The sequence below is a fragment of the Pyrus communis genome, chromosome 11 (assembly GCF_963583255.1).
Source record: "Pyrus communis chromosome 11, drPyrComm1.1, whole genome shotgun sequence".
In the NCBI taxonomy this organism is placed as follows: domain Eukaryota; kingdom Viridiplantae; phylum Streptophyta; class Magnoliopsida; order Rosales; family Rosaceae; genus Pyrus; species Pyrus communis.
Genome location: NC_084813.1, coordinates 16816710 through 16836489, shown reverse-complemented (window position 1 = coordinate 16836489; position 19780 = coordinate 16816710). Strand labels below are relative to the sequence as shown.

General features: G+C 37.0%; 2 protein-coding genes across 12 annotated transcripts; one reads left to right on the top strand and one right to left on the bottom strand.

Annotated features, from left to right (window-relative positions):
* The first annotated feature begins 8378 nt into the window (after positions 1–8378).
* On the top strand, positions 8379–11206 carry LOC137708724 (ribose-phosphate pyrophosphokinase 4). The gene is made up of 7 exons (XM_068447867.1): positions 8379–8573; positions 9122–9437; positions 9707–9802; positions 9953–10021; positions 10112–10240; positions 10553–10649; positions 10728–11206. The coding sequence occupies exons 1-7, from the start codon at positions 8458–8460 to the stop codon at positions 10859–10861; spliced, it is 957 nt and encodes a 318-aa protein (XP_068303968.1). The 5' UTR covers positions 8379–8457; the 3' UTR covers positions 10862–11206.
* Positions 11207–11510: 304 nt separating this feature from the next.
* LOC137708722 (protein MEI2-like 2) lies at positions 11511–18588 on the bottom strand. Of its 11 annotated transcripts, none has more exons than XM_068447860.1 (14): positions 18041–18587; positions 17332–17365; positions 16848–16901; positions 16574–16717; positions 16025–16494; positions 15342–15500; positions 15129–15245; positions 14852–15003; positions 14147–14238; positions 13086–14028; positions 12888–12972; positions 12727–12795; positions 12376–12555; positions 11511–12215 (listed from the first exon to the last, which is right to left on the bottom strand). In XM_068447860.1, the coding sequence occupies exons 3-14, from the start codon at positions 16888–16890 to the stop codon at positions 12099–12101; spliced, it is 2571 nt and encodes an 856-aa protein (XP_068303961.1). In that variant the 5' UTR covers positions 16891–16901; positions 17332–17365; positions 18041–18587; the 3' UTR covers positions 11511–12098. The 11 variants fall into 11 exon arrangements, with proteins under 11 accessions (XP_068303961.1, XP_068303959.1, XP_068303960.1 ...); XM_068447858.1 differs by having other exon boundaries at positions 16848–17199; positions 17332–17360; XM_068447859.1 differs by having other exon boundaries at positions 17332–17360.
* Positions 18589–19780: the final 1192 nt, after the last annotated feature.

Here is a 19780-nt window from a genome sequence, read left to right as displayed (position 1 = left end):
TCCTATTTAATTTGGAATAATTGCCATAACAATTCCAATATATTATTTCACCTATTTGCACCATATATGGCCGGCCACCCTCCTATAAATACCCCACTTATCCCACTAATTTGCTACCCACAAACTCCTAAAAATACAGTCTTTTTAGAGTTCTAATTTTGGCATTGAAGATTCTTTGGCCAAATTAGCGCCCCCCCCCCCCCCCCCCCCCAAAAAAAAAATCATCATGGGCGCATGAGATTTTTGGCCTTAATTGAAGGTGTTATTATTTTGTAGGTGCATTTTCGTCAAAGGAAAAAACGGCAGAAATTTGCAACCACATGGTCAACTCCATTTTTTATGAAAACATCTTTTAAGGGCAACCAACAAGTTGCTTTTAAAAGCTACTGTCTGAAAACTATTGCTTTTATAATAAGCAAAATATTTAATTTGGGAACTATTATTGGCACTCTCAAAATCTCAATATAAACTCTTCCTAATCTTTCATTTAGCTATTCTCCTTTTCTTAGTTCTACTCCATCCGACTAGTTCCGGGTTCGAGTCCCGAGCAACCCATTATAATTAGCCTATCGAAATCATGTGTATATAAATCCTTTAAATTCATTTCATGTATTCTAAAAAATAAATCATTTCAATAAAAATAGATATATAATAACATAGATATCGATTAGTATTGGTTGACATGGGTATATAAGTCATGTTATACTGTTGAATAACAAGCCCTCAATTATCTATTATTTCTATTTATATATTTATGGAGAATTCATGTGCTTGGGAGTTCCTGATTATTAATTATTAAACAAACCAAGATTTTACAATGATTGTAATTTTAGAGAGATGCGAAAGCGAAAGCCTATGGGGTCTCTTTTGCAACTGGATAACCAGCACTGGTATCTACATAATTGTAATCAATCAAGGACTATATACAGAATTGTAATCAATCAAATATTGCAAAGCCCCGGTATCTATTACCGGTCCTAGAATCTTGAAAACCTAATTAAATGTAGTTTTGACGACACAAATATTTTGGTTACCAATGATTTTTCACAGGGTTATTAATGAATTGATTGGTGTGTATTGTTTGTTGTAGAGACTTCTTTTTTACATATTTGCTTTGAGTCCTTACTAGAAAATTCGTTCTTTTTTTCTGGGTAAGTCATGAATGAAAGACCATATATGGACTTGATGTTGCTGTAGAATTTTGAGGAAATTTACAATGCTAACATGGAAGAAATGTCGGACTAGTCCACATATGATTGAAATTCCTTTTATTATGTTGAAGAAAATGAAAATTTTTAATGAATTATGAGTGCCCAAAATTCATAATTTTTAGGTTGTATTTCAAAATATTATTTGTTGCCTTTGCCTAGCAACAATTTTGTTCTGTTAAAAAGAAGGAAGAAAAATGCTCGTTGATGACCTTTGTTTTGCTACTGTCTCTTAGCAAATCGGGAAAAAAATTTAACTAAAATCCCGACAATTTTTTTATTTATGTTCAGCAAATCAATATTGATTCTAAACTAAACAGTCCGACCAACTTATATTTATGTCAACAAAATTATATTTAATAGCTCCCTTCTAGGGAGATTAAAAGTAATAGACAGGTAAAATTGGAAATTACACTAAAAAATGAGCATAGATAAGTAAAAAAATGTAGGAGTGTATATTGAGAATCTGAGAGTACCAATAATAGCTCCCTTCAGTTTTACCAAACACTTTTTATTGTTTAATTTTAAAGTGAAGCATATTTGGTTAAAAAAAAAAAAATTCAATACCAAACGGGCCTTATCATTTGTTACTACGAAACTAGAAACAATGAGAGGGATGAAGATGAAGGAGGGAGATGGAGGCTTTGATTTTTTTTCTCTAGCGTTTTTCTCTTGAGGCAAGGTAAACTTTTTGTAGTACACATTATATATATTGGTTTTAATAAATAAATAAATAAAAAGTGGAATTGTAGGAAAAAAATGTGGAATATAAGTAAAGTGACACACTCCGATCGGAGTCGAGGTGTGCTGGCCGTCACCCGAAGGTGACGTAACCAAAAGTGTAAGTGATGTAAAAATGTGGATAAATTAAAACCGAAACTAGAAATTATTTAAACTAATAAAGAGAGTGCGTAGTAGTGGGTAGAATTCATAAACTACAAATGGTCATAGCATGGTTAACATAAGGGTAAAGTAGTCGAACTAGAGAAGTACTTATTACACAACTGGGGATAAGTTCCTACGCTAAAATGGAGATACATTAGCACCGCACGCTCGCCTTGGATCCAAGTAGATACTAGTCCTATCGTATAGATTGCAATAGGCAATTCCAACTAGTATGTTATAGCGAATATCGCTAGTGTTCATGTGATTGTAGCACTAAAGCGTATATTATTACACCTAATCCTATCGTACAAGTCACATTAGGTGACTCTGACTTGTGTATTAGCATAGATTGATGAGTCATAAGTGCAATCGTACAGATCACCATTTGAAGTGTTGTATGGAAAATCATGTCGTACCTCGCTGTGTTGGTCTGAGGTAGATGAAAGAGTTTTGGTGGGCCCTAAGATCGTGGACGAGACGACACAAAATATTTAGGTGATAAAGGCTAACCTGAAAGTAGCACAAGATCGACAGAAGAGTATAGCCGACAGACACTCGACCGACAAAGTATATAAGGTTGGTGATTGGGTATTCTTAAAGTTGTCACCGTGGAAAGGTGTTGTACGATTCAGAAAGAAAATGAAGCTGAGCCCTTGTTACATCGGACCATATCAGATTATTGAGCAAGTTGGTGAAGTCGCTTACTGACTTGATCTACCTCTAGAGTTATCGAGGGTACATAATGTGTTCCACATGTCGATGCTACGGAGATACGTTTATGATCCATCACATGTGATTCCTCTTCCGCCATTAGAGATCAACTCGGACTTGACTTATGATGAGGTTCCAGTGACTATTCTTGAATGGAACGATAAAGTTCTCAGAACCAAGACCGTTCATATGGTGAAAGTCTTATGGAGAAACCATTCAATTGATACTTGGGAGACAAAGGAGCGCATGCAAGACTTGTATCCACGTTTGTTCTTTGATTGATCTGTAGTCAGCGTTAAAATTTTGGGGATGAAATTTTCTTAAGGGGGGTAGGTTGTGACGACCCGTCCCTAATTTCCTATGTAAATTCTCCCCGAGTATGTGAATTGACATTTATGCCCTTGTTGACAAAGTGACGTGGATGTAATTATGCAGCTTTAAATTATTTTTCTCGCTATCATAATTAAATAGTACTCAACGATACAAACACGAAGGCGCAAGCGGAATCGAAATCAGAGCTACGGTTAAAATTTTACGAAGCTACGAATCCGAAAGTATTTTTAAAGAAATCACTATTTTAATTATATTATACTATTTTAAACTACTAAATTGTTATGCCATATGTGTGTGGCTGAGATAGGAAAAGAAAGCAATCGAGGAAGAGAAGAAACAGAAGATAAGGGATTGGGCAGAGCTGCCCAATCGGAGGATGAGAGAAGGAGATGAGGAACAAATCAGGAGAATAGGGAGGAAAGCCTGACCAATCAGGAAGGAGAACAAGAGAAAATGAGGGAAAGGGGGAACCAACCAACCCCCTTAACCAGTCTTCAACCCGAGCGACCCAATTATTGCAGCCATTTTCGATGTTTCTCTAGCGATTCGGGACTCTCCACCACCTGAAAACATCATCATGCTTCTTTTCCTTCATTTTCCACCCATAACACAACGGGATTTGGCCCATTTCGAGATTAACAGCTACGACAGCGGCGAGGGTTCTATAGCTACAATCCGCCATTTCTAAAGCAAATCTCGTCAATCTCCATCGCCATTAGACTCCCCTTGAGCCATGGAATAAAGCCCAATCAGTTGTAGGGGCAGCGGAGCACCGAGGAGGTCGAATCGAATAACACTCATTTTAGGGTTTCCGACTGGTTTGAGTGAAATTGGGGCCTTTCCCGACCAATTGGACTTGACCACAGGTATAAAACTTGCTCTACTCATTAAGATCTTCATTTATGTGAAATTTGGGAATTTTTAAAATAGTTTAATTTTCAGGTGAGTCGGGGCGGGCGGCCACTACGTGCAGCGGCACGTGGGCCAAGACCCAACCTGCCCTTCCTAGACTCAATTTGATACCCCAATTCCATAGGTGAAATCCGATTGATGAAATTTCATCGTTTGAACATAATTTTGATAGAGACAACCACTTGATCCTTATATGAATTGACGATCCAACCGTTGGATCATCACCCAACCTTAATACATTATAGTATGTAATATTTAAGGACAATAGGAATTGACGGATTGGGAATTCGACGTATGAATCTTCCCGAATTGGATTTGTGAGTTTGTGAAATAAAACGTTGACCGCCACTTGAATTTGCAATTGGCGGAGATCAAACTGTTAGATCATAATAAAATTTTAGTATGTTTTTCTAGAAGCATAATGTGGGTATTTGGAAGTTTCAGATCAGAAATCCGAGTTGCGGATCTTCTGGATCGAGTTACATAAGATTGTGGATCCTACTGTCGATCTTTGATCGACGGTTGACTTTTGGTCAATGGGTTTCAAATCATTCTAGAACATCCTTGGGGATGTGTTTTATGTAAGTTATGTGTTCTATCGATAAGAATTCTGAGATGTGATTTGATAATTGTTCTAGGTGCCGATTGTTCGTGATGCCTTGATATTCATGCTAGGGAGTTGTAGTGCGGACTTCAGGTGAGTGGGTCTTTTCCTTTTTATAGTATATACTAGCATATGGGCACACACAAATTGTGTGAGAAAGTTTTTTATTTGTATTTTTGAAATAGAAGGAGAGAGGAAGAGAGTAATAGAGAATGTGGGAGTATGCAGTTTTTTTTGTTTTTATTTGTTTTTATTTTTTTAATTAGAGATATGTTAGGATTACATGAAGGTGAGGCTTTGAAAAAAAAAAGCAAAATTTGGTTGTGTGAAATTACATTTCTACCCCATATTTCTTATTCATGTTCTGTTTTAATTAGAGGGTTAAACTGGTAATTTCATAGGATTTTGGCTAACAATGAGTGTTTTATTAATTAGTAGAGATATATGATTGATAGTTTCCATTTATGCATTTGGAAAAGAATTCCTTATGTATGCTTGGCTTTGACTAAAGTTTATAAGAAATAGCGAAATGATGGAATTTATGAAATATATTGTCATGGCATATTCATATGAATTTTACATGCTCATAAATGTTGTATTGTTGCGAAATGCTAAAATAATTACAGGATGCGCAGGTAAGTTCAGGTAAGGTTATTATGTTGATTGGAATTATTAAATCATTATGGCATGCATATATTCATATAGTCTGCTCATCATTGCTACACCCAGGTGTTAGTGCTCAGCCTAGGGCCAGGCTAGTCTTTCACGTGTTGTTCACATTAGCACCGCACGCTCGCCTTGGATCCAAGTAGGTGCCAGTCCTGTCGTACAGATTGCAATAGGCAATTCCGACTCATATGTGACAGCGAATAACACTAGTTTTCACGTGATTGTAGCACTAGAGCGTATATTATTACACTTAGTCCTATCATACAGGTCACATTAGGTGACTTAAACTCGTGTGTTAGCATAGATGGATGAGCAAATTAGTTTAGTCGTACAAGTCGCATTAGGCAACTCCAACTGGTGTGCTAGCATAGGTTGTTGAGCACCCGATTTTACTTATATTACTGTTGAGATTTCATGATTTTGGGATGTCATGCCTTATTTATGTTTTGTAGGCTGTGGTAAGTATTTTCATACTATACGTAGTATGTATATTTTGGAAACTATACATGTTTTATGGCGATGGGTTATAACGTTTTCATAGGTTTTTATTAAAACTTTATTTTCAGGCCCACTCACCCTTGTTTTTCACCCCTCCAGATTTTAGTAGCTAAGCTTTCATATCGACGAGGATTCTTGGCAAATCTTGGGGTAGACATTTACCTTCAATGGTATAATTTCTCACCCTACTTCACTGTACTGTACTTATGCTCTGTCATCACGTGTGAATTGGGTTCATTCTCGCTCACAACGCACTCTTGTATTTAGGCACTTTTACGTTTAAATTTATTCTCATTTCCACATCACTACACTTTATGGCTTCGTCACCCTCCAGGTGTCGGCCAGCATAGCTCGATTCGAAGTTCAGGTGGACATTCCGGGTCAGGGTGTGTCATGAAGAATGTTGATAAACTCAACCTATTGTCTTGTCTCTCCACCCACCTTTTACTAAAATTTTGATACCAATTTTACCCTCTTGTAAAATGACATCTAATGACCAAAAGGAAAAAAAAAAAAAAAAAAAAAAAAAAAAGGAAAAAAAAAGATTCTCTTCTTTGTTCACCATTTCTTTGTCAACTATCTCAATCAATTCTTTCAAATAAGTTTTTTTTTTTTCATTTTATATTCCTCTAGTTTAATCATATATAATAGTTGTTTAAAACATTTTACCAATGTAATATTATTTAAATTTTGAAAAATGAAATGGAAGACTAGAAATAGGAATTGGACTTGGAGGGGTGGGATTGGTTTGTTGCGAATTTTAAATAAGACATGATGATGAAATTTTAAGAATGCGGCATGAGGCTTGAGGCTTGATCGTGGGATTTGAAAGGGGAGGGAAAGGGGTTGCTTTGGGGGTTTGGAGAGCAATCGGCTGGGAATCTGGGAAGTAATTGGATTCTAAAATTCTAATGAGATTAAAAAGCGAGAAGGGAGATTTTGGCGATGAGTGGAGCCTCGATCGGTCATATCAGCACTCTAATATGTGTTCTTTTGAAAAATTAAAAATGGTATTAAAGGTTGTTTTAGAAATTAATAGTATTGGGTGAAAAAATAGCATTTCAACTTTTTAGCTTTTTGTGGTGGTGGAATATAATGTTAGTCGGGAAAAAGACATTGGGTGGGAACGTCTAAGTAAAATGGGCCTCACTAATTGCGTATTAAAGTTGGGTACATAATTTTGTTCGATAAATAAATAAATAATAATAAAAAAAAGATGCTATTAGCACTATAAAAAAGTCATAGTGCATTTCTGACAAGTATATTTTTTTTTTCAAAAAATAAAAAGTTTAGGATGCACGATAACTTTTTTAGTGCCAATAACATCACACATAAAAGACAACTAAATTTATTAAAAAAAACTTTTTAATATGTTCTTAAATTTAAATTGTCATTTTTTATGAATCAAATTGTCATTTAAGTATCTGTATATAGGAATAAAATTGTAATTAACTTTTTCCTTTTGTAGAAGGATGTGGGGACATAGGTTTGATAGATCATTGATGGATAGGGTATTAAAAAAAACTTTGGCATAATTGGCTTTTAAAGTTGCCAAAAATAAAATAAAATTGACAAAAAAAAAAAAAAAAAGTAAGAGTAACCAAACAAACTCTATACGCATTGGAAAAAAAAGGCTAACTAAATTTTATACCTGCAAGGTTTGAGATGATTTTTTCTTCTTCTTTTGGTAATGAGAATGCATTTAATTAAACAATTAAAAAAAACTAATGAAAATGGTTTGAAAATTTTGAGTTTTAACAATAATGACAAAATAAAGGATAAAGTGAATAGAACCATGATTGACTTTTTAGTGTAAAAATATGATTTTTCGTTAAAGTAAACAGTACCATAATCTTTTTGTTAAATTTCTTTTAAAAAAAACCCAAAAAACAAATAGCAAAAAGAAAGTTGCATTAGCTCAGAACCAAGTCTAAAGCCCTAAAAGTAGAGGCCCATAATACATGAAACCCTAACATCAAACTCTACACCAACACAGTTGACGCTGCCGCCACTACAAAACCACGATCGAAGGGGGTTGGGAAGACCGCAATCGAAGCAAAACCAAGATTAGTCCTTAAGTTTCAATTTTCTCACTTTGTCCTCCAAATTGTATCAATTTATACCTTATAGATATTTAAACGTCTAAATATTCATTAAGTTGACAAGTTTCTTAGTTAATATGGTGCAGATATTACTTACATGTCATCATAATTACGAGTTTCATACTCACCATGTCATCAATTTAATGAAGATTATATAAATCGTTAGACAAAGTCACAAAGTATAAATTAAGACAATTTTAAAACTTTGAAAGAGGCAATATAAAAAATAAAAAAAAAAGTTTTAACTAAAAGTCTACAGTACTATTTATTTTAACAAAAAATTACATTTTTACACTAAAAAATCAATCATGATACTATTTACTTTACCCTTTATTTTTTTTTTATCATTAAAATTCAAAGTTTTCAAATTTTTCCATTAGTTTTCTTATAAAAAAAATTAAAAACACCTCAGATGTAGAGGTGCGTAACTCTTTATACAAGTTTTACAACTCACTATCTCCCTGAAACCCCTTGTCTGTCTCATTGGAGTTTGTGCGTTCTGTAAACTTCTGTTTCTTTTGAAAGACAGACGGCCATGGACAAGTCACAGCAGAAGCAACTCTACCTCTTCTACTGTGCCGAGTGCGAAGACCTTGCTCGCCAGGTCGCTTCTCAGTCCGACCACATCATCCTCCAGACCATCAAATGGAGGTCCCCCACCTCCTCTCTCTCTCTCTCTCTCTCTCTCTCTCTCTCTTTCTCTCTAACATGCTCTCTCATGTTTTTTTCCCCTTTATTGTTCTGCTTGATAGTTTGCATTACTACCCATGTTACTAAATCTGATTTGTTTTGTCTATTAGTGATGAATTTGAGATGGGTACTTGTTATTTCAGCTAACTTAATGAAAACAAAAGTTGGGTAATTTTCTTTTGCCTGTTTAGTTTTCTGAAGGTAGTGATGCAATTAATATTAATTGAAGAAAACCAAATGAACCAAGCTTTTGTTCTTTTGTAACGCTTCTGCCCTATAAGAGTTTGGGAAAGTGGATAACTTGAATGCTGGGTAAATTGGAAAGTGTATGGAATCTTTTAAGCCAGATAAGTGGGAATAGAGAAGATTTGTAGGGATGTCGATTAGTAATTATCGAAGGGTTAAACTAGCCGCTTGTGTTATGCTTGTACAGATGGCTTCTGTTGTGTAATACTCAAATAAACTGTGTAAGATGAGTAGGAATACTAATTGAGATCGAATTTATACAGGAATTTTGATGACGGGTTTCCAAACATATTTATAAACAATGCACAAGATCTTCGAGGCCAACATGTTGCCTTTCTGGGATCCTTCAACTCCCAAGGAGTTATCTTTGAGCAGCTTTCTGTAATATATGCACTGCCTCGACTATTTGTTGCGTCCTTCACATTAGTATTGCCTTTCTTTCCAACTGGTTCCTTCGAAAGAATGGAAGAAGAAGGGGATGTAGCAACTGCGTTTACCATGGCGAGAATGCTGTCAAATATTCCCATATCCAGAGGTGGCCCAACCAGTTTAGTCATCTATGACATCCATGCTTTACAGGTTTGTTCAGTTATGATGGTTTTTTCGCCTTATCTTTGTTCTCATGCATGAGCTTTTTAATTTTTAATATAATTAAACTTGTCATTTTTTTTACATTTTCTGACACAAATTCTTCTATCAAGTTGTTTGCACATATAGATTCTAAAATTTATGCATATTTGTTTCATTGAGGTGTAATATAGTAGTGTGAGACTGTAAATTATCGCTTGTCATTACTTTTTTTTTGGCTGAATATTTGTGTTAATTACTTCAGTTTAATTTTTATGCAGGAAAGGTTTTATTTTGGGGACCATGTTTTGCCTTTGTTTGAGACTGGAATTCCACTCTTAAAGCAGCGTCTCCACCAGCTTTCTGACTCCGATAAGGTGAGCGTGCGCATTATCTTCCATGCGTCTCACAATGCTTCATTACAGTAAATTTTGTTTGGTTTCCATGCCTTGTCTAGGAATGCTGGCTAACTAGCTGTATTTTCTGTATTTTTTTATATTTCCATACTAACTGTAGTCTGCTTCCAGATAGTTGTTGCATTTCCTGATGATGGAGCATGGAAGCGATTCCACAAGCAGTTGGATCATTTTCCCATGGTTAGTCTGAGTTTCTCTCAAAAGTGAGAATTATTTTGTATAATTTATTTCAAATATCACCTTTGTGAATTGGATATTGTTTAAATGCAGGTGGTGTGCAATAAGGTTCGTGAAGGTGACAAGAGGATAGTTCGGATAAAGGAGGGAAATCCTGCTGGTTGTCATGTAGTCGTCGTTGATGACTTAGTGCAATCTGGCGGCACCCTAATTGAGTGCCAGGTAATGGCTCATAAACATTTTTCTTCCCTGCAGTTTATGTACCTTCAAATCTGTTGCTTCCGAATTTTGACAAGTTTAAGTTCTTTCAACATTGCAATTCCTCAGTTACTAGAATATGGCTAGCTTTATTTTATCGAGCTTGGACTAGATCATGGACCTTGCCTTCGTTTTTTCTAAATTATTTCTGATTACTTCTCGTAGCTTTGTATCTGTTATTGTTATGTGTACGTCAGATACATTTCAAAATGTGATGCTTTCGGAACTTCAAATTTGCCTCAAATCATTCATTTTGTGTCCTTCGTATTCTGGCAGAAAGTCTTGGCAGCTCATGGTGCAGCCAAGGTTAGCGCTTATGTAACCCACGGTGTATTTCCTAAACGCTCATGGGAGCGGTTCACTCACAAGGATGGTAAGTACCTCCATGCTGTTGTCTATGTTGTGCTTGTAATTTCCATGAACCTTATTCCGATCCTGATTTGATATTCAGATGGCTTGGAGAAGGCATTTGCCTACTTTTGGATCACGGATTCCTGCCCTCTCACAGTCAAAGCCGTAGCTAATAAAGCTCCCTTCGAGGTGTTAAGTCTTGCAGGTTCCATTGCTGATGCTCTACAGACTTGAAGAGAGTAAAATAGTTCGATAACTTGCATAATTCATGACAGCATTATTCTACCGGCCAATTTCTGCGATATAAGAAGGCGAGTCCACCTTTTATTTTGCTAATGAGTCTCGACACATGGCTGATACAATTTGGTATATAATTCAGCTTAAAAGTATGTTCGCAAACACATTAGTTGACTTCAGGGTCACGCCCATTTTCTCTCTCCACACGCCCTTGTTTATTTTTGGCTTTCGGATTAAAGCAATTAAAAGAGAATTACAAGCCAGTGGCGACGCAAAATGCGCCTTGCATGACACATTAAACTTGTAACGTCACGCGCATATGATGCATTTGTTCGATTTAAATGTACTGTGCTCACTGCTCATGGCACAAAACATGCATTGTCTGCTTCGAATGAATCGTGCGCCCCGGTGCCATTTTTTGTGGCAGTCCAACATCTTTTAAAGGCACTTCGGCCAGCATTCTCTTTGAGAATCACACCCGGCACTGGATTTTCGGATTGCTCTGACGCACAGGATACACCGAGGTTTTTGGCCATCAGATCTTTAGTCAAGAATTCAATGATCAATATCTGGGTGCATAGAATAAACCGGAGTATACTTTTAACTTGTGAGCGGGCACATAAATTTGTATAAAGCACATGAGAGATATATAAACATCTGTACATCCATGTATTTACGTAATCCAGTACGAAGTTTTTCGGGTACATAACAAGACCAACGCATATGAACAAGCTGATTCTGTTTGTCCTCCCTCTATACAAACTTCTTTCTTTTTTTGTTCGTTTTAAACAGCACCTGAATCCCTAAACCCGACAAGGCATTTCGCCATGTAAACACGTAAATCGTATTTGCAAATGGGATTTGAAAGACTCAGGACGTTACCCTTAAAAAAAGGGCAAAAACCGAAGGGAGAGATTCTGCAGAAACCTGTTGAGCAATGCATATGGCTGCAGAGAGACTTCACAATTCAGCGATATGCTTCACCTTATTCGACTCCCTTGGTTGAATAACAATTTGCACCTCTACAAATTAACAAAATGCTCTAGGCCGCTTTCACTTCAATAAGTTCCTCAGTAAATATCAGAGGTATCCAGCACTCAAAAGCAGACACTAGCCATAATTTAGTTATTATACGCCCCGTAGCTTGACTTCTTTCTCTACACTGTACACTTAACTATGCACAAGTTAGCAGCCCTACCCCCTGATCAGGCGAGTAAGATATAACGATACGCTGTTAACTGTTCTCTGGCTTCTCATCCAGATCCCCCTTTGGGCTGTCCAATGAGTCTCCTGAGTAAGATCCATCTGGCTGCCGAATACATATGTTCAAATTTCTGGAAAGGTAATTTTCCTGGAGGATTGACAAACATACTGAAATCAACAGAAAACAATACACGGTATTTGAATGACTTAGCAGAGTCAATGTTGAGGTCGAATTATGAAAATTAGGGCAGACAAAGGCCAAAAGCATCATAACCACACAAAAAAGACAGATAAATCCAACAAATAACCTGGTCAGTAGTCTCTTGGCCTTCCGAGTGGAAGAGAATGGGCCGGCAACGCTTGTCCTCATTCATTAGGCTTGAATTCTGAAAATGAGTCACCAGGGCAGTTTTGCCCTGGATTCGTGCATATGCCAATGAAGCAACTTTTTCACTGTTAAACTTCTCCCACTTCTTCCCATTAAATGCCTGCAGCAATTTTAATTGTACAAGTACTTGTAAAAATTGAACGTGTTCCAAATGGTTTTAACTCTGATTGATGAATTTATAAAGCATTCTCGTATTAACAGTTAAATATTTGGATATAGTTCTTGGGATTGACCAGCAACAAACAAACGGACAAAAATAACCAAAACTGACCTCGTAAAAGGCTATAATGTGGGTAGGAGACACCATATTTATGAAGGCATACCCCACATTGCACTTATTCTGCCAAAAAAAAAAGAAGTTCGTTCCACTAGCATTAGATCAACTTGCAGAAATTATAGAGCAATCACATCAGTATTAGTGCAAAGAATTACCTTAAAGTCAATTGGCAAGTAGAGAAAGTCGTATGTACCACAGTGGCTTTCATCAATAGCAGCCAGCAACATTTTGGAAGTGTACCTAATATGAGAGAGACAATATAGAGCAAAATGATTACAGGTATTCAAAACCATAACCCACCAAAAAACAGCTGCACACATCTACTTTTGAGGCTGATTACAACTTTTACTTACTTGTTCGGGATGTTTTTTATCATTAAAGTAGTCCTAGTATCTTCCCCACTGACAATTTTATCTATATCAAGTTGATACTGCTTTTTGCTATCCATCTGATTCCCAGGATTCTCTATTCGCCGACTTCTACCACGATCAGCCAACATCTCATTGATGGTTGCTGCCGGTCCAGTATATGAACCATTCCCAAGGTACAAAGGACCATGCTTTGGCATTGACATCATTCTGAAACTAGGTGAGCCATTTTCAGTAATGTTTCCGGGAAGACCAACACCAGCACTCAAAGTTGCACGACCACCCATGTTCATCATGTAATTCCCACTGTTGCGACTTAAACCCATGCCCCCAAATGCTGGATTCATGAACGATGTTTCCGGTGAATCTGGGAAAAAACCAAAATGCCTCTCTAGAGGAACACCACCGGATGGAGCAGATCCCACATGATGGTTGTGTGAACCGAGGAAAGAGCCATGCCGGCTGGTCAATGGAAAGCCTTGCCCCTGTCCACTGGATGAAAATGGATGCCCCACAGACGAGGTTGGCCAGGCAGAAGAACTAGGCTCAGCAGAAGGAGATGGAGATGGACTGCCCCAGAGAAACTGAGGACCTGACAAAGTTCCAATCCCTGATGAAGTTGAATTTGACTCACCCAATGAGATGGGACCTGGACTTGCACTTAATTTCTGCTCTGGATAAGAATGAGAAAGCTGATACGCTGCTCCTTGTGTTGATGGAGAGTTGCTATACATCTGGTTTATATGGTTTGCCCTTCCTTGGTCCTTACCAATAGGCGCGATCTTTGGAGAGTTAGAAAAATGAGCTGGGAGAATTGAAGCTAACCCAGGCAAATGGTTACTGTCTGGACTGAGGCTTCCCAGACCCGGAGACTTACTAAAAGCATATTGATTATGCTCAATGGGGCTTCCAATATGTGCCCAGGTACCTGTCATGGTAGCCATTGTTTTAGCTCATAGCTGGATGTTCATTCCCAATAACCACCAATACAGTAATCGATATACACAAGCACAAAGATAATTGAATTCCAGATCTGAGAGATCTACCTGGAGGAGAGTTGGTCACAGGTGAACCCACTTGATGCCTGAAACTCCGAGTTTCATCTTGTTCAAGCTCCTGAGTAAGTTGTTGCATCAAGCTACACAAAACAAAAAGTGTGATGAATTAATTATTTACCCCACTTAACGGTTTAACGACAACATCAACATTAAGTCTGTAGTATGGATTCAGAAGGGTTATATGTACAACACGAAGGGAGTTGAAACATAACAGAACAGTGATATCCAATGATCAAAGCCGCATCTAGAGAGTCTACATATAGCAGAAGACCTATGTATTAAATAAGCTACATATTGCACCGGACCTCTGTATTGGATGAGTAATCGAAAAAACCTTTGAAAGTATATCCCTGGATATGATTCCAACAGATCTAAGTAAGTTCTCATAAACACTTCAGATTAATCTTCACCACAAACTTGTATTTGTTGTGAACCTGATTCCATACAATAATTGACAGTGCTTGAAGACACGTATAGAGTCATCCACTAAAGGAAAAATATATTCTCTTGGATATAATTGAGTTTTGGAAATACGACTAGTTAATCACAACTGAGATCCAAGAAAACCCTTTTGCCTCGCTATTTGCCACTCTTAGGAAATTACAAAGATGATAAAATTCAGGGCAAAGCAAAATGCCTGAGCTCAAATTGTCTAATTGTTGCAGAACCCGCAGTCAGTAAATTGATACTTACTTTCTACGTGCTCCACCAGGGCGGCTGTGTTCGAGCTTTATGCGTTTCCCAGCTATGTCACTCCTATTTAATGCCCTTAAAGCTGCCTCTGCAGCTCTAACATCATAAAACTCAATGAATTTATGGTGTCTCTTGTGTGGGGTTTCCCGAATCTGCATTTTGTACTCTTGAAAATTCAGATTTTATACAACCAATGAAGACGGCAAAAGGGTGCACAACTGCACATGCAATACAAGGACAATAAGAAAAAGACATAACATTTTCCACAAAAGTTTACCTCTTTGACTTCCCCATAAGCCCCAAATATCTGTCGAAGGTCATCATTTGACACTGATGCATCCAAATTAAACACCACAAGAGTTCCTTGGTTGATATCCTTTTCTGACGGGTTGTCCTGAATTTCAGCAGAGAAAAGGACAGATGCATTATGAATATTGTAATTGAATCACTAGGGACAGAACAAATTATAATATTAGACATTTATTCAAACCTTGGGAATTGAAAAATGAATGTCGAGTTTCCTCCGTCTCAAGGGCTTGTTCTGTAATGCACGCATTGCAGTGCGAGCGGCTCGGATGTCATAGTAAGATATCATCACGAAGCCCCTATGCTTGCATGCAGTGTATAAAGTTCTGATATCCCCATATTGCTACGAAAAGTTGAGAGTTCTTTGAATGAGTGAAAAGTTATATACATGCATTTACAAGAACTTTTATTTTTAAAGGGGAATAAAATCAGAAAAGCACTGCCAATACCAAATTAAGAGCAAACTCTCCAAAAGATTAGCAAGGGCAGGATGACCAGTGCACCAAATTCATAATCTATAAAAAAGACTGCAGCAAAGAACTTCCCACTGACAAGAATGTTGGCACAGGCTTAAAATTATCTCTAATGAATAATGGGAGTACATTACTCCGAAATTAGCAGACTGAGGTCTCTAACATTAACAGGATTGTTATTAAATTACTAAACCCAAATCCTACTTGTATTAGTCAATGAGTTCGCTAGTGCAAGTTACAACAATATGGACCAAGAAGACAAAGAGAACCAAAATGGAACTCCAAAACCCCCAACTCAACAACCGGAAAGAAAACAAATCATCATTGAACCAACACATAGAAAAAACAAGCCAGTCAAAGAGGTCATATAAAACTGACAACCACAGTAGCATACCTCAAATAGAGTTCTCAATTCAGAGTCCTCGACATTACTGTTGATATTTCTAACAAACAAGGTTCTAGATGGATGCTCTCCATACGGGTGCTCTCCAGCCACAGCTCCCACACCGTTTGGAAGGACATAAAGACCAATTCCATTTGGAACAACCCCATCAGATATGCCTAGTTTTGACATGCCAATACCGATGCTATCCTGGGACTCAGAATCCAATTCCATTCCACCTCCACTTCCAAACAGATCGTACTCTTCCATCTCCTCCAGCTGATTAGGCAATCGACTTAGATCAAAATCATCCATTATGCCTGCTAAGAGATCATCTTCATCATCAGGAAGCATGACCCTGAATGCATTTGATTCATCATTTTCAAGTGGATCCTTAACCTCATTTTCTTGCTCAACATTGTTTGATTTGGGTAAACTATCATCAACAGACTGACCAAAATGCTCCGAAACAGAAAAGTTCACTGCATATTCGGTAAATCAAGTCTCAACATTCTACAGATAGGGATAACGTTTTCATTAAAAAAAATAACTTGCACATACACTTTTCATGTGGAAGGACAGGTAACGAACTCGAAAACAAGCTAGTATCACGTGATTCATGGTATGCCTCAGTTGCACGAAGGGTCCCCCATGCTTTATTTTCAGATTTTCTAGGATTGTTAGCAGATGGAATCTTGAAGGCCCCTACAAAATTGGTTATAAATGACTGATCAAGAGAAACATCATGCATACACAAGGAAATATATGTATATAGCATATGTACATGGCTATGCTCCTGTGCAATGCTTCCATCAGTAAAGAAAAGAGAGGGAACCTTCAGAACGACCAAATATCGTATCCCCTAAATGTTTCTCCATTGAACCACTTTCTGAAAAAACAAGGGAAGTAAAGATATAACGTTCAGTTATTACCAAACTCTCAAAATGTATTTTGCTAGTTCAGAAAACATGCATACGTAGATGCAGATACCTCACATGTATCCAAAAATATTAACGAACAAATAATACAGACAGAACTCAATATGATGCAAAAAATAAAAACAAAGAGAGTTGTGAAGTTTATCCTGAGTTCAAGTGCATGGTTAAAAACGTCGTTTGGGTGACTATACAGGGTAAAGGTAGTCCTGAATCCCAATCATGTTGCTCCGCATATTTCATTATCGTGCTCTGTATGTTTCATTAGGATTTTAACATAATTTATAGCTGTCTTAACAACTCCAAAAGCAAAGACTTTAGCCAAGTTCCACAGTGTTTCTATATTTGTTGAGTCAACAGAGCAATCAACATAAAGTGACTCACCACGTACAGAAACTGGAAAGCATCAATAACTGATCTTCATTTTAACCAAGAAAAAACAGAAGAGCATCAGAATATGTACACATATATGTCAGAACTATCATACTTGGAGAGGCAAATGAGTACACTCACAAATTTATAAATAAAAAAAATCTGCGAACAAGTATACAGACAAGTTTATGCAGGAAGAATATAATCAAGGGGCTAAGTATTCAGCAGCACTAAAATCAAACATCCACCAGAATTGCCGACGATCGGATGGACTGATATCGCTACAGATTTCTCTACCATTATCAACAGGGTCTATCAAAACCGATGCAAGTTTTCGAATTGATGGGGGTCAAATACTATCAGCTTGACAGATTGCCCAAAAAATAAAACGATAAGTCAAACATGATCAAATTGTTTGCAAATTAAGATGAAGAAACAGCAAAAGTAGCTCAAAAACCCAACTGGGTAACAAGTAAGCGAAGTTCCCAACTCAAATTTAGCATGCAAATTCAACAAATGGCCTTAAATGTTGAAACTTTCTCTACACCTACCTACTTCAGAACCCAAAATTAGCTCCAAATTACCCAACTTTCCCTCAATAGCAAACTAAATTCACAAAAAGTAGAAAAACCCACATGCAATATCATCACCCAATCACATGCAAAAATCCCAAAACTTAAAAAAAAAAATCGGAAGAACAAAAAACCCAAATTCGAATTACCTCAATCAATTCCGAAAGGGGGAAAGAATAGAGAAAATTGAAAGAGTGTAGAGAGAGAGAGAGAGAGAGAATAGAACAAAAACAGCAGTTAGAGAGTCTATTGGAGATAAGTTATCTGGCATACTGAATTCAAGAGCTCTTTGTCATGATCATGGAATTCTAGAAATAGAAAGAAAGAGGAGAGGAGAGAGAGGGTCTATGCGCTTGAGAGTTTCGTGGAAGCAGAGATATTTGTTTCGTCTACTCCTCTACTTCCTTCTCTCTCGCCGGGAAACCAGAGTGAAAATGTAAGAAAATTGCTTCTCAGAAGAAAATCCAAAATTGCAACACCACGAACTCCAAAATTATATTAAAATTTGGGAAAAAAAAAAAAAGAGTCAAATGATTGGAGGCAAGTAGCAGCAGAATTACAAAATTATTTTTTTTTTTTTTTTTTACTATTATTTTTCAGACACTCACACACAAACCATCACCAAAACACAAAGCTCTCTCTCTCTCTCTCCTCTTTTCCTCTCTCTATCTCTCTCCTCAACCAGAAATTCGGCTGCGTTTGAATCTCATTTGGCGTCCGTTGACACGAAGCTTTTTAGAGATGTGACACGCCACACTCCAAGTCCTTTACAAATTTCAGATAATTTCGCGGGGATCTTTGACCCTCGTTCCAGCTGGAATTACGCAACTGCCATGCTTTCCCTCGCCTTTCGGTGCTACGTGGTACTTTATGATTAGATAGGGCACCGGGTTGCCCAATGGGAGGGGGATTGGAGGGAGGTTTCGGTAGTGGTGGATGCAGGGGATTATTGTATCACTTTGAGTGATGGGGTAGCTGACGTGTCGTTGCGTCGACGACAGAGTCGGGTTCCACTATTTTTCTACGGTATGGCATGAGGAATATACTAGAGCCATTTGGTAGGGGCCACGTGTTTTGGTCGTGGGTCGACTTTATCCGAGCCTCCGAGAACGGGTTGGGCCCAACCCGCTGCACCTTAGGGGCTGGCCCTTTTAATAGGCACGAACATGGGCTGGGCATGCCTTAGTTCATTTGAGCATTTGTAACAAAAATAAAAATGAAATAGTGTTTATGTTTGTAAGGAAATTCATGTTGTAATTATATGATTCTATTTGATTAAATGTTTAATTAATTTTGTTAGTGGTGCATTGCATATATACTCATTAGACATTTTTTACTTGTTTTTTTTTCCAATTCTCATTTTACTGCCCTCAACCTCAAGTATTGTGAAATTTGCATTTTGCTACTCTTAGTTTTTTTCGTCTCACTTTCATACCTAAAGTTAAAGTTTGCTCTCAAGTCCTCAAAAAATTTAAAAATGGCGTTTTGATATAGGCGCCTTGTTTTTTAATTTTTTAGACTAAACATACACTCTTTTGAAATTTTGATCAAACATTTTCCTAAAATTTTGGTTATTAATTTCAGTTTTTCACATAAGTTCAATTTTGTTTAGAATTTTAGCTTTTCATGACTTTTCTTAGACATTTCGTTTTCTTTTTCTTTTTCTTTTCCTCTTATCCCTATATTTATGCATTTATTATCCATCTCTATGCATTTTTTTTTATTGTTTGTTATAATTTTACTTCTTTTTTTTTGTGAATATAGTAGAATATTTATAAAAAAAAAAATTGTCAAATTTTATTATTTAGAAGACCCAACACATAATAAAGACTTATTTGATTATATAGCTACGTCTAGTTTCCTATAATATAGACACATTTAGTTGTAAA

Excerpts from the sequence above, each read along its gene's own strand:
- LOC137708724 (XM_068447867.1), top strand. The coding sequence starts at position 8,458 with ATGGACAAGTCACAGCAGAAGCAACTCTACCTCTTCTACTGTGCCGAG. Across the intron at positions 9,803-9,952 it reads AGCTTTCTGACTCCGATAAG|ATAGTTGTTGCATTTCCTGA; the intron begins GTGAGCGTGCGC and ends GTCTGCTTCCAG. Across the intron at positions 10,650-10,727 it reads GCGGTTCACTCACAAGGATG|ATGGCTTGGAGAAGGCATTT; the intron begins GTAAGTACCTCC and ends TTTGATATTCAG.
- LOC137708722 (XM_068447860.1), bottom strand. The coding sequence starts at position 16,890 with ATGGAGAAACATTTAGGGGATACGATATTTGGTCGTTCTGAAG. Across the intron at positions 16,718-16,847 it reads GATATTTGGTCGTTCTGAAG|GGGCCTTCAAGATTCCATCT; the intron begins GTTCCCTCTCTT and ends CCAATTTTGTAG. Across the intron at positions 12,973-13,085 it reads ATAAAAAACATCCCGAACAA|GTACACTTCCAAAATGTTGC; the intron begins GTAAGTAAAAGT and ends CTCTCATATTAG.